Consider the following 21,406-nt stretch of genomic DNA (forward strand, 5'->3'; position numbering starts at 1 on the left):
CCGATTTAAGCTCAAGGTAAGTTCTTTTTTCATCACAGTTAGCAGGTGTAACAGCTAGGCCGAGCGAAGCTCCTTTCATATGGCCCAACAATTTGCCTCACTTAAGAGGACTACTACTCAAGTTTCTGTTGCAGTTGGGATATTTTAATTGTCCTTATTGCCTTGGAACTAGGATTGAAAAACCCACCAGGGCACTTACTGCTGATTGTTACCCCAGTGGTTCATGTTGAAATTGTACGAGAATCAGACTGGGCCTGATAAGTGTTTTTTTATCACATGTAGACAGACCACTTGGTCAATGTAAGCTAAATTTAATGTTTTAATTTCTTATGTAATTTGCATGCAAGGTATTTCATCTTTCAGAACAATCTTTTGAAGGCTATTTTGTTAATTAATGAGGTAAGAAAACTCACTTGAAACTATTTGATATAGCCAAATGTTTCCTAACTCCAGTCATTTTGTGTTATTATTGTTTAGGAAATAGTGATCCTGGATGATTCTCAGCATTCCAAAGACGTTCTCAAAAAACCGATGCAGTTGACAGAAGCAGCAACTTTATTAGCTGCAACCGAGGATAATAAAGCTCCTGCAGAGATAAAGGATTCAACCCTGGAATGCAATTTGGAAATGTCACCAAGCAGCCCTTCGCTTCTTTTAAGGAACATAGATAAACAGGTAGAAAGAAAATATAGAAAAAAGTTAAAGCTGGAACCAATTGATTACTTGCTCTGCCAATAGTATTACAGTCACAATCTATTTAAACAGAAACATGTTAAATAGATGAGATGAAGAAGCTGAGTTCTGTAAAATTATCTTCAGCTTAAACCACATGTTAAGTGTTAGTTCAAGGTGGAAAATGCTGGTTTGGTATTTACTTCATATACACAGAATCATATTCTTTAAGAAAGAGGTTGAAGGGAATGTTTATTAATTGTCTACAGAGTGCACAGCTAACAGAATCAGTCAACAGTTTGATACCGCCACTCAATTTATCACCTGCTTCTTCTCCTGTCTCCTGTAAGGCATGCAGACATCTTGATGGCATCACCTGCAGGTAAGAATACATGTCATTTGTCTTTTTACTAGTCTTATTGGTAACTCATTTTGCATTTCCTACATAGGAATGAGATTCACAAATGGTTAACAGTTGCTTTCTGCTGTATTACTGAATGGTATATTGTTGCCAAGGTAATGTTAATCAAATGTAGCTCTTTAGAATTACTGACCCATGCAAACCAGTTTAAAAGCTCTTTAGGCTGTTAGATTAATTCTAAGTGGGGGATCAAAAATGCATGTCCTTGAGCTGAAAAGATAAGGAGTTTAACTGAATTTATAACTTCTAAGTATTGTGGTCTATCTGGGAAAATTCCAGATCATCTGTGCTGACATAATTTCAGTATGGTGCCATTTGAGACTACATTGTTTTACTGCACTACCTGGAACAGCGTGAATGGAAGATTACGTTGAAAGATCTTCCTGGAAGACATGTGGATTTTAGTTGTATGTTATTAAACTTGGAATATAGAATGTATTTGTACATCTTTTAAATCAATATGTTATTAAGGACATGGAAACAGAACATTTGGAAAATCACTAAAGATTAGTTAGAGACAGTTAAATGGAAACAGGACAATTGGAAAATCACTAAGATTAGGTAGAGACACAGTTATATGAACAAGAACTTGTGTTTGGCAAATCTATTTGTGTGTAACTATAAAGCTGGATGAGGGGAAACCAATGGATGTAGTATATCTGGATTTTCAGAAAGTATTTGATAAGATGCCACATGAGTTTGCCATGGGATTGGGATAATTTATTACTGACGCAGAATAGGTTATGGTAGCATAGGGTATGGTTATGTTACTAAACTAGTAATCCTTAGGCCTGAAGTAATGATCTGGAGCCATGAGTTCAAACACCATCATGGTATCTAGAGAATTTAAGTTCAGTTCATTTAATAAACCTGAAATTAAAAAGTGCTTGTATCAGTAGTGGTGACTGTGAAACCACTGGATTGTCCTAAAACCCAGCTGGTTCACTAATATCCTTGAGGGAAAGGATATTAGTTTGTACACTCAGGTGTACAAACTGTTGTGAAAAACTATAGAAATAAAACCAGAAAGACCACCCTGGCATCGACCTAGGTACTGGATTCAAACACAGCAAAGACATGTCCATCCCAGTAGAACCTATAAATCCTCCTCATGACAGTCGAGACTTTTGTCAAAATTAGGAAAGCTGTTCCACAGACTAGTCAAGCAGTTGCTTGATCTAGCGAATCATACCTTTCGACCAATGTTTTAGATTCTGAATTATCGTCCCTGTTTTTTAAAAATTCGTTCATAGGATGTGGACATTGCTGACCAGGCTTTCATTTATTGTCCAACCCTGATTTTCCCCTGAGGTGGTGATGGTGTAACCCCTTGAACTGCTCCAGTCTGGGTGGTGGTTAGATACTCCCATGTAAGGTTAAGTTGAAAATTCCCTCATTGGCACTGGGTCAAAATCCAGAAATGGCAATATACTGCCAAGTCTAAATAGATGTGTGATTTAGTGGGGAACTTGTAGGTGGTAGAGTTTGGAGATTTGGAAGGTGCTCCTGAAGAAGCCTTGGCAAGTTGCCACAGTGCATCATACATGGGACAGACTGCTGCCCAAGCACACTGGTGGTGGAAGGAATGAATGTTTTAGTGGTGGATGGGACACCAATCGAGCAGGCTGCTTTGTGCTTGATGGCATCATACTACAGTGTTGTTGGAACCACACTCATCCAGGCAAGTGAAGAGTATTTAGCCACACTTCCAGAATGTGGTGCATGTACACTGACATAATTTCATGATATTGCCATGCACATGACAGGTATCAAAGGCTGTAATCAGAGCAGCATTATTAGTCAGCCCAGAAAGACCAGCAAGTATTTTTATAAAAAAATGTGTTGTCCATGGAGACTAGAGTTCTTCCTTTCTTGAAATTTAAAAAAATATACAGGGCTAGAATTTCCTTGACCCAACTTGTGATCCTCTTAGAAACTGAAACAAACTAAAATCAACACAGTTGCCTGGTAATTAATGTTTGATCTAACACATCAAACTAACGAAAAGATGCTTTTGCATTAACTAACTAACACATTTGAGATACGTCTTAACAACCCCTTCCGCTCCGTGCTGTGCTTCTGGCAGTTTTGTAGCTTCACAGGAACAGTTCCAAAGTAGCCCCCTACTCTCCAGCAGGCTCATCTTTTCCCTGCTATGCCAGGTCAAAACTTCCAGTGTCTTTTAAAATTCATTCCACTCAGCCAGAGTTTTCTGGATGTAATTTCACCAAGGTGTCTCCCTGTTTAAGTTGAGAGCCCAGTTTGTTCTATTTTCCTTTTGAACAGAAAATGAACTCCCCAGCATTGTGCTTGATTGTTAACACAAAACAGCCCACCTGCTTTTCCACAGCACTAGCTTTTGTTTCTCAGCTTCTCAAAAGCTGGCCTTTTCCTGTGAAATGCTGGAGAAAAGTGTTAAGACTGTCATTTGGCATTGCAGTAGATTTCAGTTTTAAGTTTCTCCCCACCCTCATATGGCAACCAGATCATGGACATATTTCCAAGCAGATGTTCAACATGACTTTTCAGAACATTCTATTTCACCTTCAGTTAAAAGAGACTTTTAAAACGTCAAAACATCTTGTAAAGGCCAGCTTCATAACATTTATGCCAACTTGTCTACTGCCACTTGCAACTTACATTGAAGTTTCCTGAGATTTTGTTGCGTATACCAGAGCATAAAACTATTGTAAAGCAGCAGCATAGGTGTAAACAAGTGGAACTTAAAGTGCATATCCTATCTTAAATGAAAATAAAATTTTAAAGGCACCAAACCATCTTTTATGCACATTAAACACAGCATGTTTAAGTACAATTATGGAAGTATTCTTTCTAATATAACCAATTCAGATTACCATCGCAATTTATGAATAAAAGTCCCCCATTATAACTATTCTGGTTTTTGCACCTCCCTGTAATTTCTGCAAATTTATTAATCTTATCTTTCCTACTAGTTGACGGCCTATAGAATACACCCATAAATGTAATAAGGCTATTGTTTCTTATGTCAACTAAATAATTCTGCTTTGGAGCCCTTGAGGACATCCTCTCTCTCCAACATTATAATTATTATGCTTTGGAGCCCTCTCGGACATCCTCTCTCTCTCTCTCTCTCTCTCCTTGATCGATACTAACACCCCATCTCTCTTCTTTCCTTCCCTATCTATCTTGAACATCATGTATCTAGGAATATTGGCCAGTCCTGCTGTTTTTTCCGGTCAGGTCTCTATTATTGCCAGAACATCATACTCCCATGAGGTTAGCTGCTCATGCAGCTCACCAACCTTAATAGCCAAATGTACTCAGTAAAACTGATTTAGACTTTATCGTATTCTCTCAGACCCCACTTAACGCTTTGCAATTTCTGACTCTAGTGTTATCTGACTCTTCCAATCCTTTGTGTACCTACTTTGCTACATCATGGTTTCCATCCCATTTGCCAACTTGGCTTAAACCTCCCCAGAACTCTAAAGTGCCCCATGAGGACATTGGTCCCAGCCATGTTGAGGTGAAATCCATCTGGCCTGTATAGGTTCCACCTCCCCAGGACCAGTTCTAATGCACCAGGAATTTAAAGACCTTCCTCACGCACTGTTTGTCCACCCACACATGCACCTACCCTTTTCTCCTATTTCCATATTCACTGGCATGTGGCACCAGGAATAATCTTGAAATTACTACCTTGAGGCCCCACTTGCTAGTCTCCTTCCTAGCTTCCTAAAATCTGAAGGACCTCATGCCTCTTTTCTACTTATGTAATTAGAAGCAGTATGAAGCACTTCCTCTGGACATTCCCCCCACCCCTCTTACAGTGCTCAGCAGCCGCTCAGTCACATCGGCAACAGACCATTCTAGCCTCGAGTTTGCAGTCGCAGGAATGCTTGGCTGTTCCCCTAACTATAGAATCCATCTATTATTATTTCTTTCCCTATCACTTTTTTTTTTAAATCTTTCTTCTGCATCCCTATACTGCTAAGCCTCCTATGATTCTGTGGACTTGGCTCTGGCTGCATTCTCCAGATGAACCATCATTCTCACTGTATTCAGGATTGAATACCTATTGGAGAATGACTGCAGTCAGGTATTCCTGCATTACCTGCCTGGTTTTGCTAGTTGCCTAGCAGTCATCCATTTTCTCTGCCTGCACACCCTTCAATTGTGAGGCGACCACTTGCAGAAATGTGTTATGCATGTAGCTGGCAGCCCTGCCCAACTTCTGAAATCTGGAGCTTGAGCTCCTCCTGGTGACACTTCCTGCACATATAGTTGTCCAAAACATAAGTGTCTGGCGTTCCCACATGGAACAGGATGTGCACCTCATGGGATTGAGGTTCCCTGCTGTGCCTCTATTTATTAGAGGAAACTTTACAGAAATAAACTAAATACTTAAAGAATCATAAAAAAACTCAATCAGCCTTCGCTTGTGCTGACCGTATGTTTAGTTCCTTTCACACCTCACTCACAGATGCTCAAACTCCCTCCACTCCACCTTGCACTTCTTCAAATATAACTGAGCTCTCCAGTCAATCAATCACCTACCCACTGTCCTGTGATGTCACTGATTTTTTTTCATTGATTTGTTCTTGGAGTGTGCTCACGCTCTGTCTTTCCCTGTAGCTCCTTTTATCTCCACTGTGTTCTGACCTCCTGCTATTCTCACCTCATGCAGGAAATTTGTTTGCTTGGCTTTTTCATGGCAGGTGGAACTATGTTCATGAACCAAGTATAGTTGTACAGAAGTTACTTGGACCTGGTGCAAATTGATGAAATTCATGTGTAACAAGATCTCAGCACAAAACAGCCTATGTACAAATTTCCTCAAAATCCTGGCATGATATTGATCTTAACCTGTTGCCAAACCAGAAATTCTGTCCCAAGCATTTTGAGGCCAATATGTTGAGTTCTATGGGAGATTTCCTCTTATGAAAAGGTAATATAAGGACCACACCTGAAATTGAGCAAATGGATCTTTCTAGACGTTTTTGCAAAATGTGATGAATTAAGATTACTTATGAAATTCTAATGTCAGGAGCTGATGGCATGAGAACAGATGATACTATCAACCACATAACTATTTTGTGAGGAAGTTAAGTTGTAGGCTGTGGAAGAGGATATCAATTGGCTGATCAGGTGGGCAGAAAAGTGGCAAATGCAATTCAACCCAAAGAAATATGTGACAAAGCATTTGAAGAGGGCAAACAAATTACACGATAAATGAGGGATCTTATGGTGCTTGTCCATAGATCCCTGAAAAGTGGCAGGGTAGCTAGAAAAGATGGTTCAGGAGGCATCCAGGATGCTTTCCTTTAGTAGCCAAGGCAGAGCATTAAGAGCAGGGCAATTAATACTAGAAATGTATAAAAGTTTAGTTAGGTCACAACTGGTTAACTGCATGTAATTCGAGTCACAGCATTATAGGGAGGATGTAATCACACCAGAGATGGTACAGTGGAGATTTATGAAGATGTTGCCAGGATGGAGAATTTCTGTTGTGAGAGAACCTTGCATAGGATGAGTTTTTTGCTTTGAAATAGAGGAGGCTGACGAGCAATTTAATTGAGGTGTATAAAATATGAGGGGCCTGGATAGAAACAGTAGATCAATCACCAAAGCAGAGATATCAATAACAGAGGTGGCTTAAAATAATTGGCCGAAGGATTAGAGGGAAGTTGAAGTGAAATTATTTCACCCAGAGGGTGGTGGTCTGGAACTTGCTGCTTGATTTTTAAGAAGTACTTGGATGTGCACTTGAGCTGTTACTGATGGAGCAATAGGTGGGAAATGGGATTAGGGCTCATTATGACACAGCAGTTGGTAAAGGCCGAGTTGTTTTAAATCCTAAAGGGAAAGTTGAACAACTGTCATAACCTATATTTTCAATTGGTATGTTTGAGATGCAGCTCTGAATTCAGGCATAAGACCACCGAGACTCACAAGGTTTCATATAAAACTAAATTAAATACTTACTAATTTAACAACAAATTAAACACAGACACATGTCTACAAATTACTACCATAATAACTTAAACAGACCCCCAAATTAATCACTCCCAGGTAAATCTTCACCAAGGCAACAGTAACCCATAGACTTTAAACAGACACCAGACAAAGCACATTTGACCATAAAAATTCAAAATGAGGTTCCTTTGCAGACAGTTGTTGGCTTACAGGCTGGTTAGATCTTAAATGCCTCTGACCTGCACACGAAACTCCTTTCTTTTTATACCTAGCTTCCTCTTTGAATATAAATTTTCCAGTGTATCCTAGGCTTTTAACATCACATTTTCTAACAATAACATTTTCATCCTACTAATTTTATTAGTAATAAAAACACATTGCTTAGCGTCTCCCAGCTAAGTGCAAGGTATTACTCCCACTCTTGAATACTTTATTCAACAAATGCAAATATACACCATATCTTCTCCTCCTTACTTTATCTAATTAACATCTCAAACCACTATACCTCAAAGCACCCAGACTAGCTGGCTTTAATCCAATTAAGACACGCATAGACATAGACAGATACCACTAAACTCAATTTAAAAAATAATTTGCAATAACATTAAACATCTTAAATATCTCTTCATGACAGGCCGTATAGCTCTTTTTCAGCTTGCAGTTTAGTAAAGTTCAAATGGCTGTCTTCTGTGCCACAAATTTTCTATGGCTGGAATTTTATTGGATGGCAGATGGAGGTGTAGGGGCATAAAATTGGGCACCATGGCAGTCAATGTAAGTGTCTCTAACTGCTGCAATTGACCTTTTAATGGAAAAGCTTTTATTTCAAGCAGTTTCTTTTGTCATGAAAGACATTAGTTTTCTATTATTTTATCTTCTGGTCACAATATTTAAATAAACTGGCTGTTAGTGTTTTAGGTGGTGACGAGTCTGGTTCTTCAAACAGTTCTGGATGTGAGGAGTCTAAGAAAAAGCAACTGGTCAAGGCAACACAGCGGACTCTTTCGATGGATGACACATCAGCCAGAACTAGGCCTCTCCGGATGCAACATAAACACAGACTTTTCAGTTGTGTTTATGATGTAAGCAGGCAGGTGAGTTGAAATGCTTAAAACAAATGCAGAAAGTTTTGTTTTGTGGTCAAAACTTCCAGCTTTGTAACTTATGAATTTTGTGCTCATTAAAGCAGTGTACTGTTGGGAATTGGAAAAATTTACCATTTCAGGTATCTAGTGTCAAATGATGGGCAGTTTACAACAGTGGGCTCACATTCATTAGGTGCTAGGTTGAAACTTTCCAAACTCATTTCAAATAGGACAGCAACCAGAAACTTCCATCTCATCAACTTAAGTTGATATGAACCAGGCCCTAGAAGTAAACATCAGTGCCTGACCCACTATGTCATCTATACATTTTTTTTGGCAAATAAATCACATTTGATTTCATTTTCTTTAAACTGTAGATAGAAACAGAAGTATTCTACTTGAATAATATTGATTGTCATACATTTTTGATATAATTTGTGGTCTTGTGCTTGTGATTCTGAAACCATGAGTGTAGGTCATTGCTTAACATTGCAAGTACACTCATACCAAGAGTTAATTGTTGCAGTGGAGTAGCTTTAAAATTAATAGGATGCAAAACAAAATTGATATAGTTTAAAAAAAACTACTACCTGTATAAAGTAGGCCACATCAACTTGCACGTTGTGACTCGGAGTGCACATATGACTTGTTCTTCAAACTTTGATGTACATGAGGAAAATAAACTCTTGGGCAGTGCAACTTCAAAATAGGGAAAACACTCCTGACAGCTTAGGGCTAAAGGCAATGCTTGGTAGAGCAGTGAGATGTACTGTGATGCCCGGTTAATGCACAAAATTAAACTTCTCCATAATATATGTATTTTTTTATTCATTTACGTGATGTGGGCATCTCTGGCTAGTCCAACATTTATTACCCATCCCTAATTGCCCTCAAGAAGGTAGTGGTGAGCTGCCTTCTTGAACTGCTGCAGTCCATGTGGTGTAGGTATACCCACAAGGCTGTTAGAGAGGGAGTTCCAAGATTTTGACTCAGTGACAGTGTAGGAATGGCAATATATTTCCAAGTCAGGTTGTGAATGACGTGGAGAGGGGGGATTGGTGGGTGGTGCAGTGCATCTTGTAGGAGATACACTCTTCTGCCACTGTTTGTCAGTGGAGGGAATGAATGTTTGTGGAATGGGTGCCAGTCACGCAGGCTGCTTTGTCCTGGATGGTGTCAAGCTTCTTGAATGCTGTTGGAGCTGCAGTCATCCAGGCAAGCAGAAAGTATTCCATCACAGTGCAGAAGAGGCCCTTCGGTCTATCGAGTCTGCACCGACACGTGAGAAACACCTGACTTACCTACCTAATCCCATTTACCAGCACTTGGCCCGTAGCCTTGAATGTTATGACGTGCCAAGTGCTCATCCAGGTACATTTTAAAGGATGTGAGGCAACCTGACTCCACCACCCTCCCAGGCAGTGCATTCCAGACCGTCACCACCCTCTGGGTAAAAAGGTTTTTCCTCAAATTCTCCCTAAACTTCCTGCCCCTCACCTTGAACTTATGCCCCCTTGTGACTGACCCTTCAACTAAGGGGAACAGCTATTCCCTATCCATGCCCCTCAATCTTGTACACCTTGATCAGGTCGCCCCTCAGTCTTCTCTGCTCCAAAGAAAACAACCCATGTCTATCCAACCTCCCTTCATAACTTAAATGTTTCATCCCAGGCAACATCCTGGTGAATCTCCTCTGCACCCCCTCCAGTGCAATCACATCCATCCTATAATGTGGCGACCAGAACTGCACACAGTACTCCAGCTGTGGCCTCACTAAGGTCCTATACAACCTATCACACTCCTGACTTGTGCCTTGTAGATGGCGGACAGACTTTGGGGAGTCAGGAGTGAGTTACTCGCTGCAAGATTCCTAGCCTCTGACATGCTTTTATAGCCACAGTATTTATAATAGAATTTTAACAACATAGAGGGAGGCCATTCAGCCCATTGTGTCTGCACCAGCTCTTCAAGTGAGCATTATGACCTAGTGCCATTGCCCTGCCTTTTCCCTGTATCCTTGCACATTATTTGAATAGAAACAGTCATCTAATGCCCTGTTGAATGCCTTAATCGAACCTGCCTCCACCACACTTCCAGGCAATGCATTCCAGACCCGAACCACTCATTGTGTGAAAAAGTTCTCATGTCACATTGGCTTCTTTTGCAAATCACTTTAAATCTGTGCCCTCTCATTTTGATTCTTTTACGAGCAGGAACAGCTTCTCCCTATCTACTCTGTCCAGCCCCCTCATGATTTTGAGCATCTCTATCAAACCTCCTCTTAGCCGCCTTCTCTCCAAGGAGAACAGTCCCAACCTCCCCAATCTACCCTCATAGCTGAAGTTTCTCATCCCTGGAACCATTCTTGTAAACCTCTTCAACAATCTCTCCAGTGTGTTCACACCTTTCCTATAATGTGGTGACCAGAACTGTACACAATATTCCAGCTGAGGTCTAATGAGTGCCTTATATAAATTCAGCATAAGCTCCTTGCTCTTGTACTGTCTTAATAAAGCCCAGGATACTGTATGCTTTATTAACTGCTCTCTCTACCTGTCCTGCCACCTTCAATGATCTATGCACATATACACCCAAGTCTTTCTGCTCCTGCACCCCTTATTTTATATTGTCTGTCCATGTTCTTCCTACCAAAAAGCATCACTTCACACTTCTCTGCATTGAACTTCATCTGCCACCTCTCTGCCCACTCCACCAACTTGTCTATGTCCTTTTGAAGTTCCACACCACCTTCCTTGCAGCTCACAACACTCCCAAGCTTTGTATCATCCATCAACTTTTAAATTGTCCCCTGCACACCAAGATCTAGATCATTAATATATATCAAGAAAAGGAAGGGTTCCAATACCAACCCCAGCAGAACTCCACTACAAACCTTCCTCCAGCCCGAAAAATATCCATCGACCATAACTTTCTGCTTCCTGTTTTTCAGCCAATTTCATATCTGCGTTGCCACTATCCCTTTTATTCTATGAGCAATAACTTTTCTCTCTCATCTGTTGTGTGACACTGTCAGATGCCTTTTGAAAGCCCATGTACATCAACAGCATTACCCTCAATCTTTTCTGTTACCTCTTCAAAAAACTCCAGCAAGTTAGTTCAACATGATCTCTTCCTTATCAACCCATATTTTTCCATGTGAATACTAATTCTATCCCAAATAATTGTTTAGAATCTTGCCCACCACTGAAGTTAAATTGAATGGTCTGTAATTGTTGGGCTTATCCTTACAACCCTTTTTGAGCAAGGGTGTAATGTTTGCTATTCTCCAGTCCGCTAGCACCAACTGAGTCCAGGGAAGACAGAACGGTTATGGCCAGTGTCCCTGCAATTTCTACTCTCACTCCCCTCAATGTCCTTGGATGCACCTCATCAACTTTAAGTCCTGACAGTCTAATCACCACTTCCTCCTTGTCAATTTTGAACCCTTCTAGTGACAGTTTCCTCGTCTGTCTCTGTGGCCTGGGTAGCATCTACCTCCTTGGTAAAGACGGATGCAAAGTATTCATTTAATACCTCAGCCATTGTCCTTTCGTCCCTTATCGGCCCTACTCCTCCTTTTACCACACTTTTTCTATTTGTGTGCCAATAGAAGACTTTGGGATTCCCCTTTATGTTGGCTGCCAGGCTTTTCTCATAATCCCTCTTCGCTTCTCTAATATGCTTTTTCACCTCCCCTCTGAACCTTCTGTATTGCTCTTGGTTCTCAATTGTATTTTCTACCTAACATAAGCATACTTGCTCCTTTATCTTAATTTCAAATCTCTTTTATCATCCAGGGAGCTCTGAATTTGTTTGCCCTATCTTTTACTTTCGATGGAATATACCTTGACTGTGCCCGAACCAATTCTTCTTTCAAGGTAGCCCATTGTACAGCTACAAATTATCCTGCCAATCTTTTGTTCCAGTTTGTCTGGCCCAGTTCCACTCTTGCCCCATTGAAGTCGACTCTTGTCCAGTTAATTATTCTTACTCTGGATTGCCAATCGTCCTTTTCTATCATCCTAAAATGTACAATACAATAATCACTGTCTCCTAAATGTTCACCCACTGACACTTGATCTATTTGGCCCACTTTGTTTCCAAGAACCGGGTCCAACAGTGCGCCTTCTCTTGTTGGATTGAACACACACTGCTGTAGAAAATTCTCCTGAACATAACCTAGAAACTTCTGCCCCTCTCCGCCCTTAACACTACCACTGTCCCAATCCACATTCATGTAATTCAAGTCCCCCATTATAACTACTCCATAATGCCTGCATCGCTCTAATTTCCTGCAGATTTGTTCTTCTACGTCCTTCTCACTATTTGGTGGTCTATAGACTACACCGAGCAATGTAATTGCGCCCTTTTTGTTCCTTAGCTCTAGCCAAATTTTTGATTCTGTCCTTGAACCCTCTGGGATACCCTCTTTCTCCAGCACTGCAATGCTCTCCTTGAACCAATACCATCACCCCTCCTCCTTTCTGATCTCTTCTGAATACCTTGTACCGGGAATACTTAACACCCAGTTCTGCCCTTCCTTGAGCCAGGTCTCTGTTATTGCCACAACATGACAATCTGTGCCTGTAGCTCCCCAATCTTATTTACTACACTCTGTATTCACAAACATTCATAGTAACCCTGATTTAGATTTTTACTTTCTCCCTTGCCTCAACTCGCTATTAGCACTAGTATAGAGAATAGTAAGTTAACTGTCCCTCCCAGTATATTGTGCACCCTGACATTCCTCTGATATTTTCTCTTGGTTCCCACACCCCTGCCGAGTTAGTTCAAAGCCCTCCCAACAGCATTAGCAAGGCACTCAGTCCAGCCAGCTCTGTTCAGGTGCAACCCTTCCGACTCGTACAGATGCTATCTCCCCCAGAGCCAGTTCCAGTGTCGCAGGTATCTAAAGCCCTTCCTCCTGCACCATCTTTCCAGCCACGCAATCATCTGCCTTATCCTCCCATTCCTGTACTCACTGGCAGGTGGCACTGGGAGTAAGGCAGAGATGATTACATTTGTGGTCCTTGCCCCCTAAATTCTGATTGCAGAATTACATCCCCCTTCCAACCTAAGTCATTGGTAGGATGTGGATCACGACCTCTGGATGTTCACCCTCCCGCAGATCAGTGTCCCGCAGCCGCTGTGTGACATCTTTGACCCTGGCACTAGGGAGGCAACATACCATCCTGGAGTCACATCTACGGCCACAGAAACGCTTGTCTGATCCCCTAACCAATGAATCCCCTATCATTATAGCTCTTCCTCCCCTCCTGTTCAGCTGAGCCACTCATGGTGCCCCAAACTTGGGTCTGACTGCACTCCATGAGGAACTAGCACCCTCTCCAGCTTCCAAACGGAAAACTGATTTGTGAGTGGGACCCCAGGGGACTCCTGCACTACCTGCCTACTTCTCTTGGACTGCCTGGTGGTCACCCATTCCCTCAAGCTGTGGTGTGACTGCCTGTCTGAATGTGCTATCCACATAACTCTTGCCCTGCAGTTGCACCACAGTGACTCTAACTGCCACTCAAGCTCTGAAACCCGGATCTCAAGTTTCTGCAGCTGACAGCACTTCCTGCACGCGTGGTCATCTAGGACACTGGTAGCATGCATGACTTCGCACATATTATAGGACATACATTCCACTTGACTGAGCTGACCCATCATGTCTTAATTCTATTTCCTTTGTTAACTTTATTCTGCTTTGGATTATTTATGTTACTTTATTATGTTGGTCCTAAATTTCCCTTATTCCTGGTGCTTCTCAGTTAAATCCAAGTATAGGAACTTTAAAAATATTACACTTTTCTAATTTACTCATCAGTTCCTACTTACCAAGGCCACCACTCTCCTTTCCGAGGAAAGATAGAAAAAGAAAGGAGCACCTGCTCACTGAACTTCCTCAGTCACCAAACTCCAACTGAGGCACTCAACTACAGCCAAAAACAGAACTGCAAGATAACCTACTTTTATACTATCTGAACCTAGCCTCTGAAAACCTGATTAAGCCAGTTATCTAATTAACTAGTTCCAGCTACAAGCAGAGCCTGTATGAGTCCTGTTTTAAGGCTGGACTAAAATTCACCTTAACCCATAAACTTCCTCAGGATCTGGCTAGTCCAGTTCAGTTTCTGGTTAATGGTAACCCTCAGGATGTTGATAGTGGGTGATTCATGGGTGGTAAAGTCATGGGCCGATGGTTAGATTCTCTCTTGTTGGAGATGGTCATTGCCTGGTACTTGTGTGGTGCGAATGTTACTTGCCATTTGTCAGCCCAAGCCTGAATATTGTCCAGGTCTTGCTGCACTTGAACATGACTTGCTTCAGTATCTGAGTCATCACAAATGGTGCTGAACATTGCAATCATCAGTGAACATCCCCATTTCCGACCTTATGATGAAAGGAACGTCATTGATGAAGCAGCTGAAAATGGTTGGGCCTAGGAATCCGGCAGTGATGTCCTGAAACTGAGATGATTGACCTCCAACAACCATCTTCCTTTGTACTAGGTATGACTCCAGAGAGTTTTCCCTCTGATTCCCATTGACTCCAGTTTTGCTAGGGCTGCTTGATGCCACAGTTGGTCAAGTGCTGCCTTGATGTTATAAACTTACATTTGGGATTGTATGCGACATTAGTTCAGGCTGAGAGTTAAATAGTGTTTTGATTTAAAAAGCAAAATGTATATACTACACATAAGTAAAGTTATGGCTTGCAGAGGCATTCCAATGCAGTACTGAGGAAGTGCTGCTGTGTCAGGATTGTTATGCTAGCTCTGATTGTTCTGACAGGCATGAAAGGTAATGCTATTTAAAGAGCAGAGAATTATCCTAGTACCCTGTATAGAATTGTTGCCTAAATCAGTGGAACAGGTTAACTGAGCATTTATCTAATTGAGCTTGTGGCACATTATCTGGCACTGAATATATATGTCTACATATTTGCCAGTGGACAACAAAAGAAATTTGCAATATGAAGTGCTTTGATATCTTTTAATTTGATAAGATGTTTTATAAATACAAATTATTTATTGCTGCTAACTTGTTTCTTTCTCGATTGACCCCTTGCTTTCTGGCACTAATGGTATTTTGAGGTGGCAAGAGATCAGAAACCTAGTAGTAGACCAAGTGGAAATTTAAGTCTTTTGCCTACTTTGTCCAGATTGTAAACAATTGCTAAAGCAAAATCAAATGCCTCATTGTGCTTTTTTTGTACATGGCCCAACAAACTTGAACTTTATTTCAATGCTGGTAGCCACATGACATTTTGGCAGCAATTTCTTTTAATTGCAATAAATAATATGTTATGTTCTTAGGCCGTATGTAGCCTGTATGCAGAACAGGAATTGCCCCAATATAAAAATAAAATACTGTGGATGCTGGAAATCTGAAGTAAGAACATAAAATGCTGGAAAAACTCAGCAGGTCTGATAGCATCTGTGGAGAGAGAAACAGAGTTAACATTTCGTGTCTGTATGAATTCTTCAGAGTCATTGCCCCAATCCATTTACACGCTCTTGGGGCCTTACAGTATTAAAATGATGCAGCACCTCTCAGCTCATTTCTCTTTGAAAAAGCTATTCAATAAATCCCACTCCCTTTCTCTTTCCCCATAACTATGCAAATTTCGCCCCTCCAAATTTGAAAGGTATTATTGAATCAATACATTTTCTGACAGTGCATTCCAGATCATCACAACTCAGCCTTTTTATAAAAATCCTGTCCCTTTTTTAAGTTTAGTTACCTTAAATCTGTGTCCTCTGACCATTTTGCCATTGAAAACAGGTCTCCTTGTTTACTCATCAAAACCCTTCATAATTTTGAATAGCTCCATCAAATCTCCCTTAATTTTCTCTGCTCTAAGGAAAACAACCCCAGCTTCTTTAATCTCTCTACATAGCTGAAGTCACACATTCCTTATATCATTTCAGTAAAGCTCATCCATATCCTCTTTGGCCTGGATATTGCTCCAGAATTGGGCACACTATTCCAGCTGGGGCCTGACCAGTGAGTTACAAAGGTTTAGTATGACTTTCTTGCTTTTGTAGTCTATGCCTCTTTTAAAAAGCCAAGGATCTTATATACTTTTTTTTAAGTAGCTTTCTCTCTGGGGAGGTGGTGGCGTAATGGTACTGTCACTGGACTAGTAATCCAGAGACCCAAACCCAGGATGATACTCTGGGGTTCAAATCCCACCGTGCCCACCATGGCAGATGGTAGAATTTGAATTCAGTAAAAATCTGGAATTAAAAGTGTAATGAAACCAATGTCCTTCACGGAAGGAAATCTGCTGTCCTTACCTGGCCTGGCCTACATGTGACTCCAGATCCATGCCCTCTGAAATGTTCCAGCAAGCCACTCAGTTTATATCAAACTGCTACAAAAGTGAAAAGGAATGGAACCAGGTGAACCACTCAGCATTGACCTAGGCACTAGAAACGACAACGGCAAACTTGGCCCCTATCAACTCTGCAAAATCCTCCTTACTAACACAGTAAACTCATTTAATTGGCTGTAAAGCACTTTGGGATGTCCTGTGGTTGTGAAACATGCTATTTAATGTAAGCCTTTCTATTCACACAGATCCAATTGTGGTAAGGAGGAGAATGTCACTTTTGGAGCTTTCAAGACTGTGATTGATACATTTTAGCTCTGAAAAATAGTCATACAGACTCAAGACATTAGCTCTGTTTCTTTCTCCACAGATACTACCAGAGCTGCTGAGTTTTCTAGCACTTCCTGTTTTTATTTCAGATTTTCAGCATCTGCAGTATTTTGCTTTTACTGATACATTTTTGTTGGGTAAGGGAATCGATGGGCATAGTGCAAAGGCAGATAAATGGAGCTGAGGTATAGATCCACTGTGATATTGTTAAATGGCAAAGCAAGCTCAAGGAGCTGAATAACCAACAGCTGTTCCTGATGTTCCTGTGATGTTAATTATAACTGGTCTTCCAAAGGGGATGACTTCAGGGTGAATGACAGAGCATGTTTAATAACCATGCCCAGCTAGCAGCTAGAAAAATATGTGGAAGATGCCTCAGCATCTTACCTGAATCAGAACTTTGTTGGGTCAAACCCCACTCCTGGACTAGGGCTTATAATCAAGGCTGATATTGAGGGAGTGCTGCATTGCCAAGGTTCACTCCATCTGTTGTGGTTCAGGTGGGAATTACAGATTCTGTGGCACTTTCAGAGAAGTTCAGGAAGTTCTACCTTCTCAACGTTCCTCCCCTAGCTAATTCCCTCAAAGATAAATTAACAAACCATTTGTCTAATTTCTGTATTAGGGATCATGCTGTGTATAAGCCATTCTGCTTTTAGCCATTTCTGACATGTGTAGAGATCAACAGGTGTCAGCCTTGGCTTAGTATTAACACTCTAACCACTAAGTCAGAATGTTTTGGCACTGTGGGCCACTGCAGTGACTTGAGCTCTATGCTGACACTTCAGTGCAGTACTGTTGTTGAAGATGCAATATTTTGAATTAACTGTTAAACCAAAGGCCCATCAGCCTGCTCAGGTGGACATAAAACATTCCATGTCAATTTTTTGAAGACTTCATTAAATTCCCCTGGTGTCCTGGCTAACATTTATTACTGAATCAACGTTGTTAAAACAGATCACCTGGGCATTGCTGTTTGTGACATCTTGCTGTGCACGAATTAGCTGTTGGACATCACTACATTACAATAGTGACTACACTTCAAAAGTGCTTCAGTAGCCATGAAGCACTTTGGCGTGTCCTCTGAGGTAATGAAAGGTGCTACATAAATGCTAGTTTTTTCTTTCCCTCTTCTTGGTCCCTCCTCTCTTTGCTTCCTTCATTTTCTTCTTTCTTTACATATGAGACAACACTCTAATTCTTCGGATTAATGCATTTACTGGTGATAAATGTTTTATTGGGGATTATTACGTTACCATGAACAAGTTGCATGGCAAATAAAGCGGAATCTTGACTAGGGAGCTGAATCAAACTAAAGATTTGGTAGGACAAAAATGAGAAAGGAATAAGGGAATGGAGAGCAGCACCCAGCTCCATGTGGAAAACTACTCCATTTTCGATGTGTAGAGGTGAAACTTCAAAAGCGTGTGGCTATAAGACCGAGAGAGAAACCTCCTAGTAAGGGTGAGACACTTTTTCCATCTGCAAGATGGTGAGCAAAGAAATGCCTTTTGTGACTTAGATATTTTATTCTTTTCACCAGTACATTTGCATTAAAGGAACCTGGTCTTCAACCAATTTTAAAATGCCTCCCTTAGAAGGTACATTCCTGTCTTCTGAGTGTTAACAAGCTGAGACATCAGTCTACGAATGTAATGACCAAAGGATATAGTCATCTGTATTGATTTGAAATCGCTATTAGCATGTTTGTGTAGGCAGTGAAAGGGAGGCTACTGTACATGGCCTTAAGTAGCAGTAATATTGGATACTAAACCTTGCCTTAGAATGTGGTGCAAGCTTTCAAGAAAGCATTTTCACGGTCTCGTCATCTGCTCAGTGGCATTGAATATGCTCATTCAAAAGTCATAGACATATCAACAAGAGAATCCAGCTTAAATTTTTTTCCTCCAATTTTCCTCCTCCTGTCTTGCCTTCGACTCAGGAACAGGTAAACTGGTACTGCCATCCATCTGATACTCTGGTCCTTTGGCGAGTGCCTGTTTTTCACTGAGCTGGAGTGGTAGCAGGCTAATTGTTTGTGGGGAGGATCACAGTTTAGCCTGAATCTATCTACTGTTGATAGCCACATGTATTTCCGAGCAGGGGTTAAAGAATAGCAACTCTAGTTGAATTTTGTCCAGGGTCATTGAGGTTAATGGTAGCGCACAAGTGCTTTCTCAACTGTGATCATTTAATTCAGCACAGACAAAGGTTCTGGCCTTCTGCCTTGCTTAGTACCTTGATCCAATTGTACCTCGATCCAATTTTACATCTTGGTGATCCTTCTATTAGTAGAAGTATGTTGCATTGCGATGTGCAGTCCCAGTTGTTTTGTAGTAAGGCAGAGCAGCACAAATCATCCAGAGTCCCTGCTGTTAATTGTCATCGGTTAACCCTGTTGGATGTAGTTAAAGGGTCTGGCACATACATGGTTAATATGGGACTGAGTACAGTTCTGCCTACACAGTGATGTAAGAAGGCAGATGACCCAGACCTAGGTGGTGTTGAGCAGAGATGAAGACTTTGTTTAACAGATACCATTCTGCAACCTGGTGGCAGCTCAGGATCAAAAATCCTCAACCTCACTAAATGCTGAAAGACTAAGAAAAGAATAAACTTCAATGAAAATTCTGATTTAACAGAAGCTGAAGCTGTTGAGAAAATTTTCCAGAAAACATTCCAAAGTAAAGAGCCTGGAAGCTGAAGGCAGAGATTTTTGGTGCAGCAAAAGACTCCATTAGAATGCAGAGCCCATACAGCCTGCAAGGAAAATTTAAAGTTCCAGGCTGCAGCGAGTCCTGAGAACCCTTTCACTAATGCAGTGTTAGAAATGTTTGAACGAAACCTGTTGCTAAAATATGATCCGCAACTTGGAGCCCCAAACACGTAGCTTCCTAACTCGTAAAACCAAAAAATAAATAAATAAATCTCTCAGGAAAAGCAAACCACTGAACACAAGAAGTCGGCAGGCAGCCATCGTTAAAACTTCTCCTTCAAGGAGATTGCCAAAACCAGCAAGCGCAAGAAATCCAGTGTCACAGTGAACAGTGAAGCTATCTTAAAAGCCTGTAAGCTCTTTAAGCTGTACCTACAGGTTAAAAATCTTCAACATAGATCACAATTCAACACTTCCAACTCAATTTAGACTAACCCAAAGGCCAAAAAGGAAATGTGGCATCCTTGAGAAACGACTTTTCACATACAGAGTACATCAGGCCTCAGTAAAAAAAAAAATCAGAGGAAGCCCAGATTATTGCCTTTTATACTGGTTTGACGATCTTGATGATCAATTTCTTACATTAGGATAAGATGAATTTGCACTCAGCCTCGAGGAACTATTAACAGTCTTTAACAAATATTTTAATCTTTAGGCTGAGGAAAGTGCAGGGCTTTAAAAGAGGTATAGAAATCCACACCCCCTCTCCCCACCAGCAAAGTGACAAAAAGGTAAAAAGACCATACCAGAACAAACCACAGAGAGGCACAGAACTTTCCAGAAGTCCCAGGAATATACCTTTTTGGTAAGCCCAAGACAGATGTTCCAAATGAATTCCTTTTTGAAGATCCAGATGTGTTTCCAGAACCGTACCAGCACGTGGTAGCAAACGACAAGGAAAAAGCCCTGTGGCGGGCAGAGCAAGAAAATACAAACAAAATCAAATAATTTTTGTATCAAAGCTGAGGACTGAAAGATTTGAAGCGCAAGATTCAATCTTCGAAAACAGAAGATAAACTAATGCCTTCAATTAACCAAACTGTTCAAGATCTGAACAAACAAATTTCAGAGGCAGCACAAAGGTACCAGGACCTCAATTCCACAGTTGGCAAATTGAAGCGTGAGTTGGAAAAACTCGATCAGCTGTACAGCCAGGCACAACAGGCAGAAAAGGTACTCAAAGACCTTTATATGCTACAGGGATCCCTTGGGTTAGAGTTTGTTCCTCTGGAACATTATGAAATGAAACAAAATTAATTTAATGCCACTCTGAAAGAACTGAGGAAGAGGAAGCTAAAAGGCCCAAGAAAGAGACTGCAGCATTGAAGGAAACATTGCACATTTGGAAGAAACCTTGGAAAAACATTACGTTTTCAAAGAGATATGTAAAGAGATGAAAATCAAGAACATAGACTGACAAGCGAAGTTAGAAGTTCTCACTTAAGAGCGTGAGGTGTTTCAAAAACAATTGACAAGTACAATTACGGAAGGTGAGCTTGAAGGATAACAGGGAAATTATACTCTGTTAAGGAACAACCGATCAGTGTTAAGAATCAGCTTTCACGTACGAAAGATGAGATTGATGAGGAAAACCAAGAATTGATGAGAATACTGGAGTGTTGCTCACAGGAAGTAAAGAGGACTTGAAATGCTTAAATGATGAATATGTACAAACAAATTCAACGAAGATAGACCTTCAGTTAAAACTTGATGTACTTCAAGCATCGGACGCCTCTAGAAAACATCGTGAGAAAGCCTGGAACAGGAGAAGGAATTGCTGAAGATGCAGAGCAGTTGCTTGAATGCAGAATTAATGCTCAAAACTCTAAATTGTTGAACTCTGATCCAACCTGAACAACTTGATGGATGAGATGCATAGTATGG

At 40.9% G+C, this 21,406-nt stretch overlaps 1 protein-coding gene across 8 annotated transcripts in view; it reads left to right on the forward strand.

The window, feature by feature from the left end:
• The window catches only part of LOC121284644 (KAT8 regulatory NSL complex subunit 1-like protein), a 326,543-nt gene that overhangs the window by 209,839 nt on the left and 95,298 nt on the right, over positions 1 to 21,406 (forward strand). For 7 of the 8 annotated variants that reach the window (XM_041200188.1, XM_041200186.1, XM_041200189.1 and 4 more), the window contains 3 exons: positions 478 to 675; positions 942 to 1,054; positions 7,962 to 8,145. In XM_041200188.1, coding sequence (XP_041056122.1) covers positions 478 to 675; positions 942 to 1,054; positions 7,962 to 8,145 — 495 coding nt within the window. The remainder of the gene's footprint in view (positions 1 to 477; positions 676 to 941; positions 1,055 to 7,961; positions 8,146 to 21,406) is intronic. The other variant, XM_041200184.1, reaches the window with a different exon arrangement.

This window comes from Carcharodon carcharias, chromosome 12, assembly GCF_017639515.1.
Source record: "Carcharodon carcharias isolate sCarCar2 chromosome 12, sCarCar2.pri, whole genome shotgun sequence".
Classification (NCBI taxonomy): Eukaryota; Metazoa; Chordata; class Chondrichthyes; order Lamniformes; family Lamnidae; genus Carcharodon; species Carcharodon carcharias.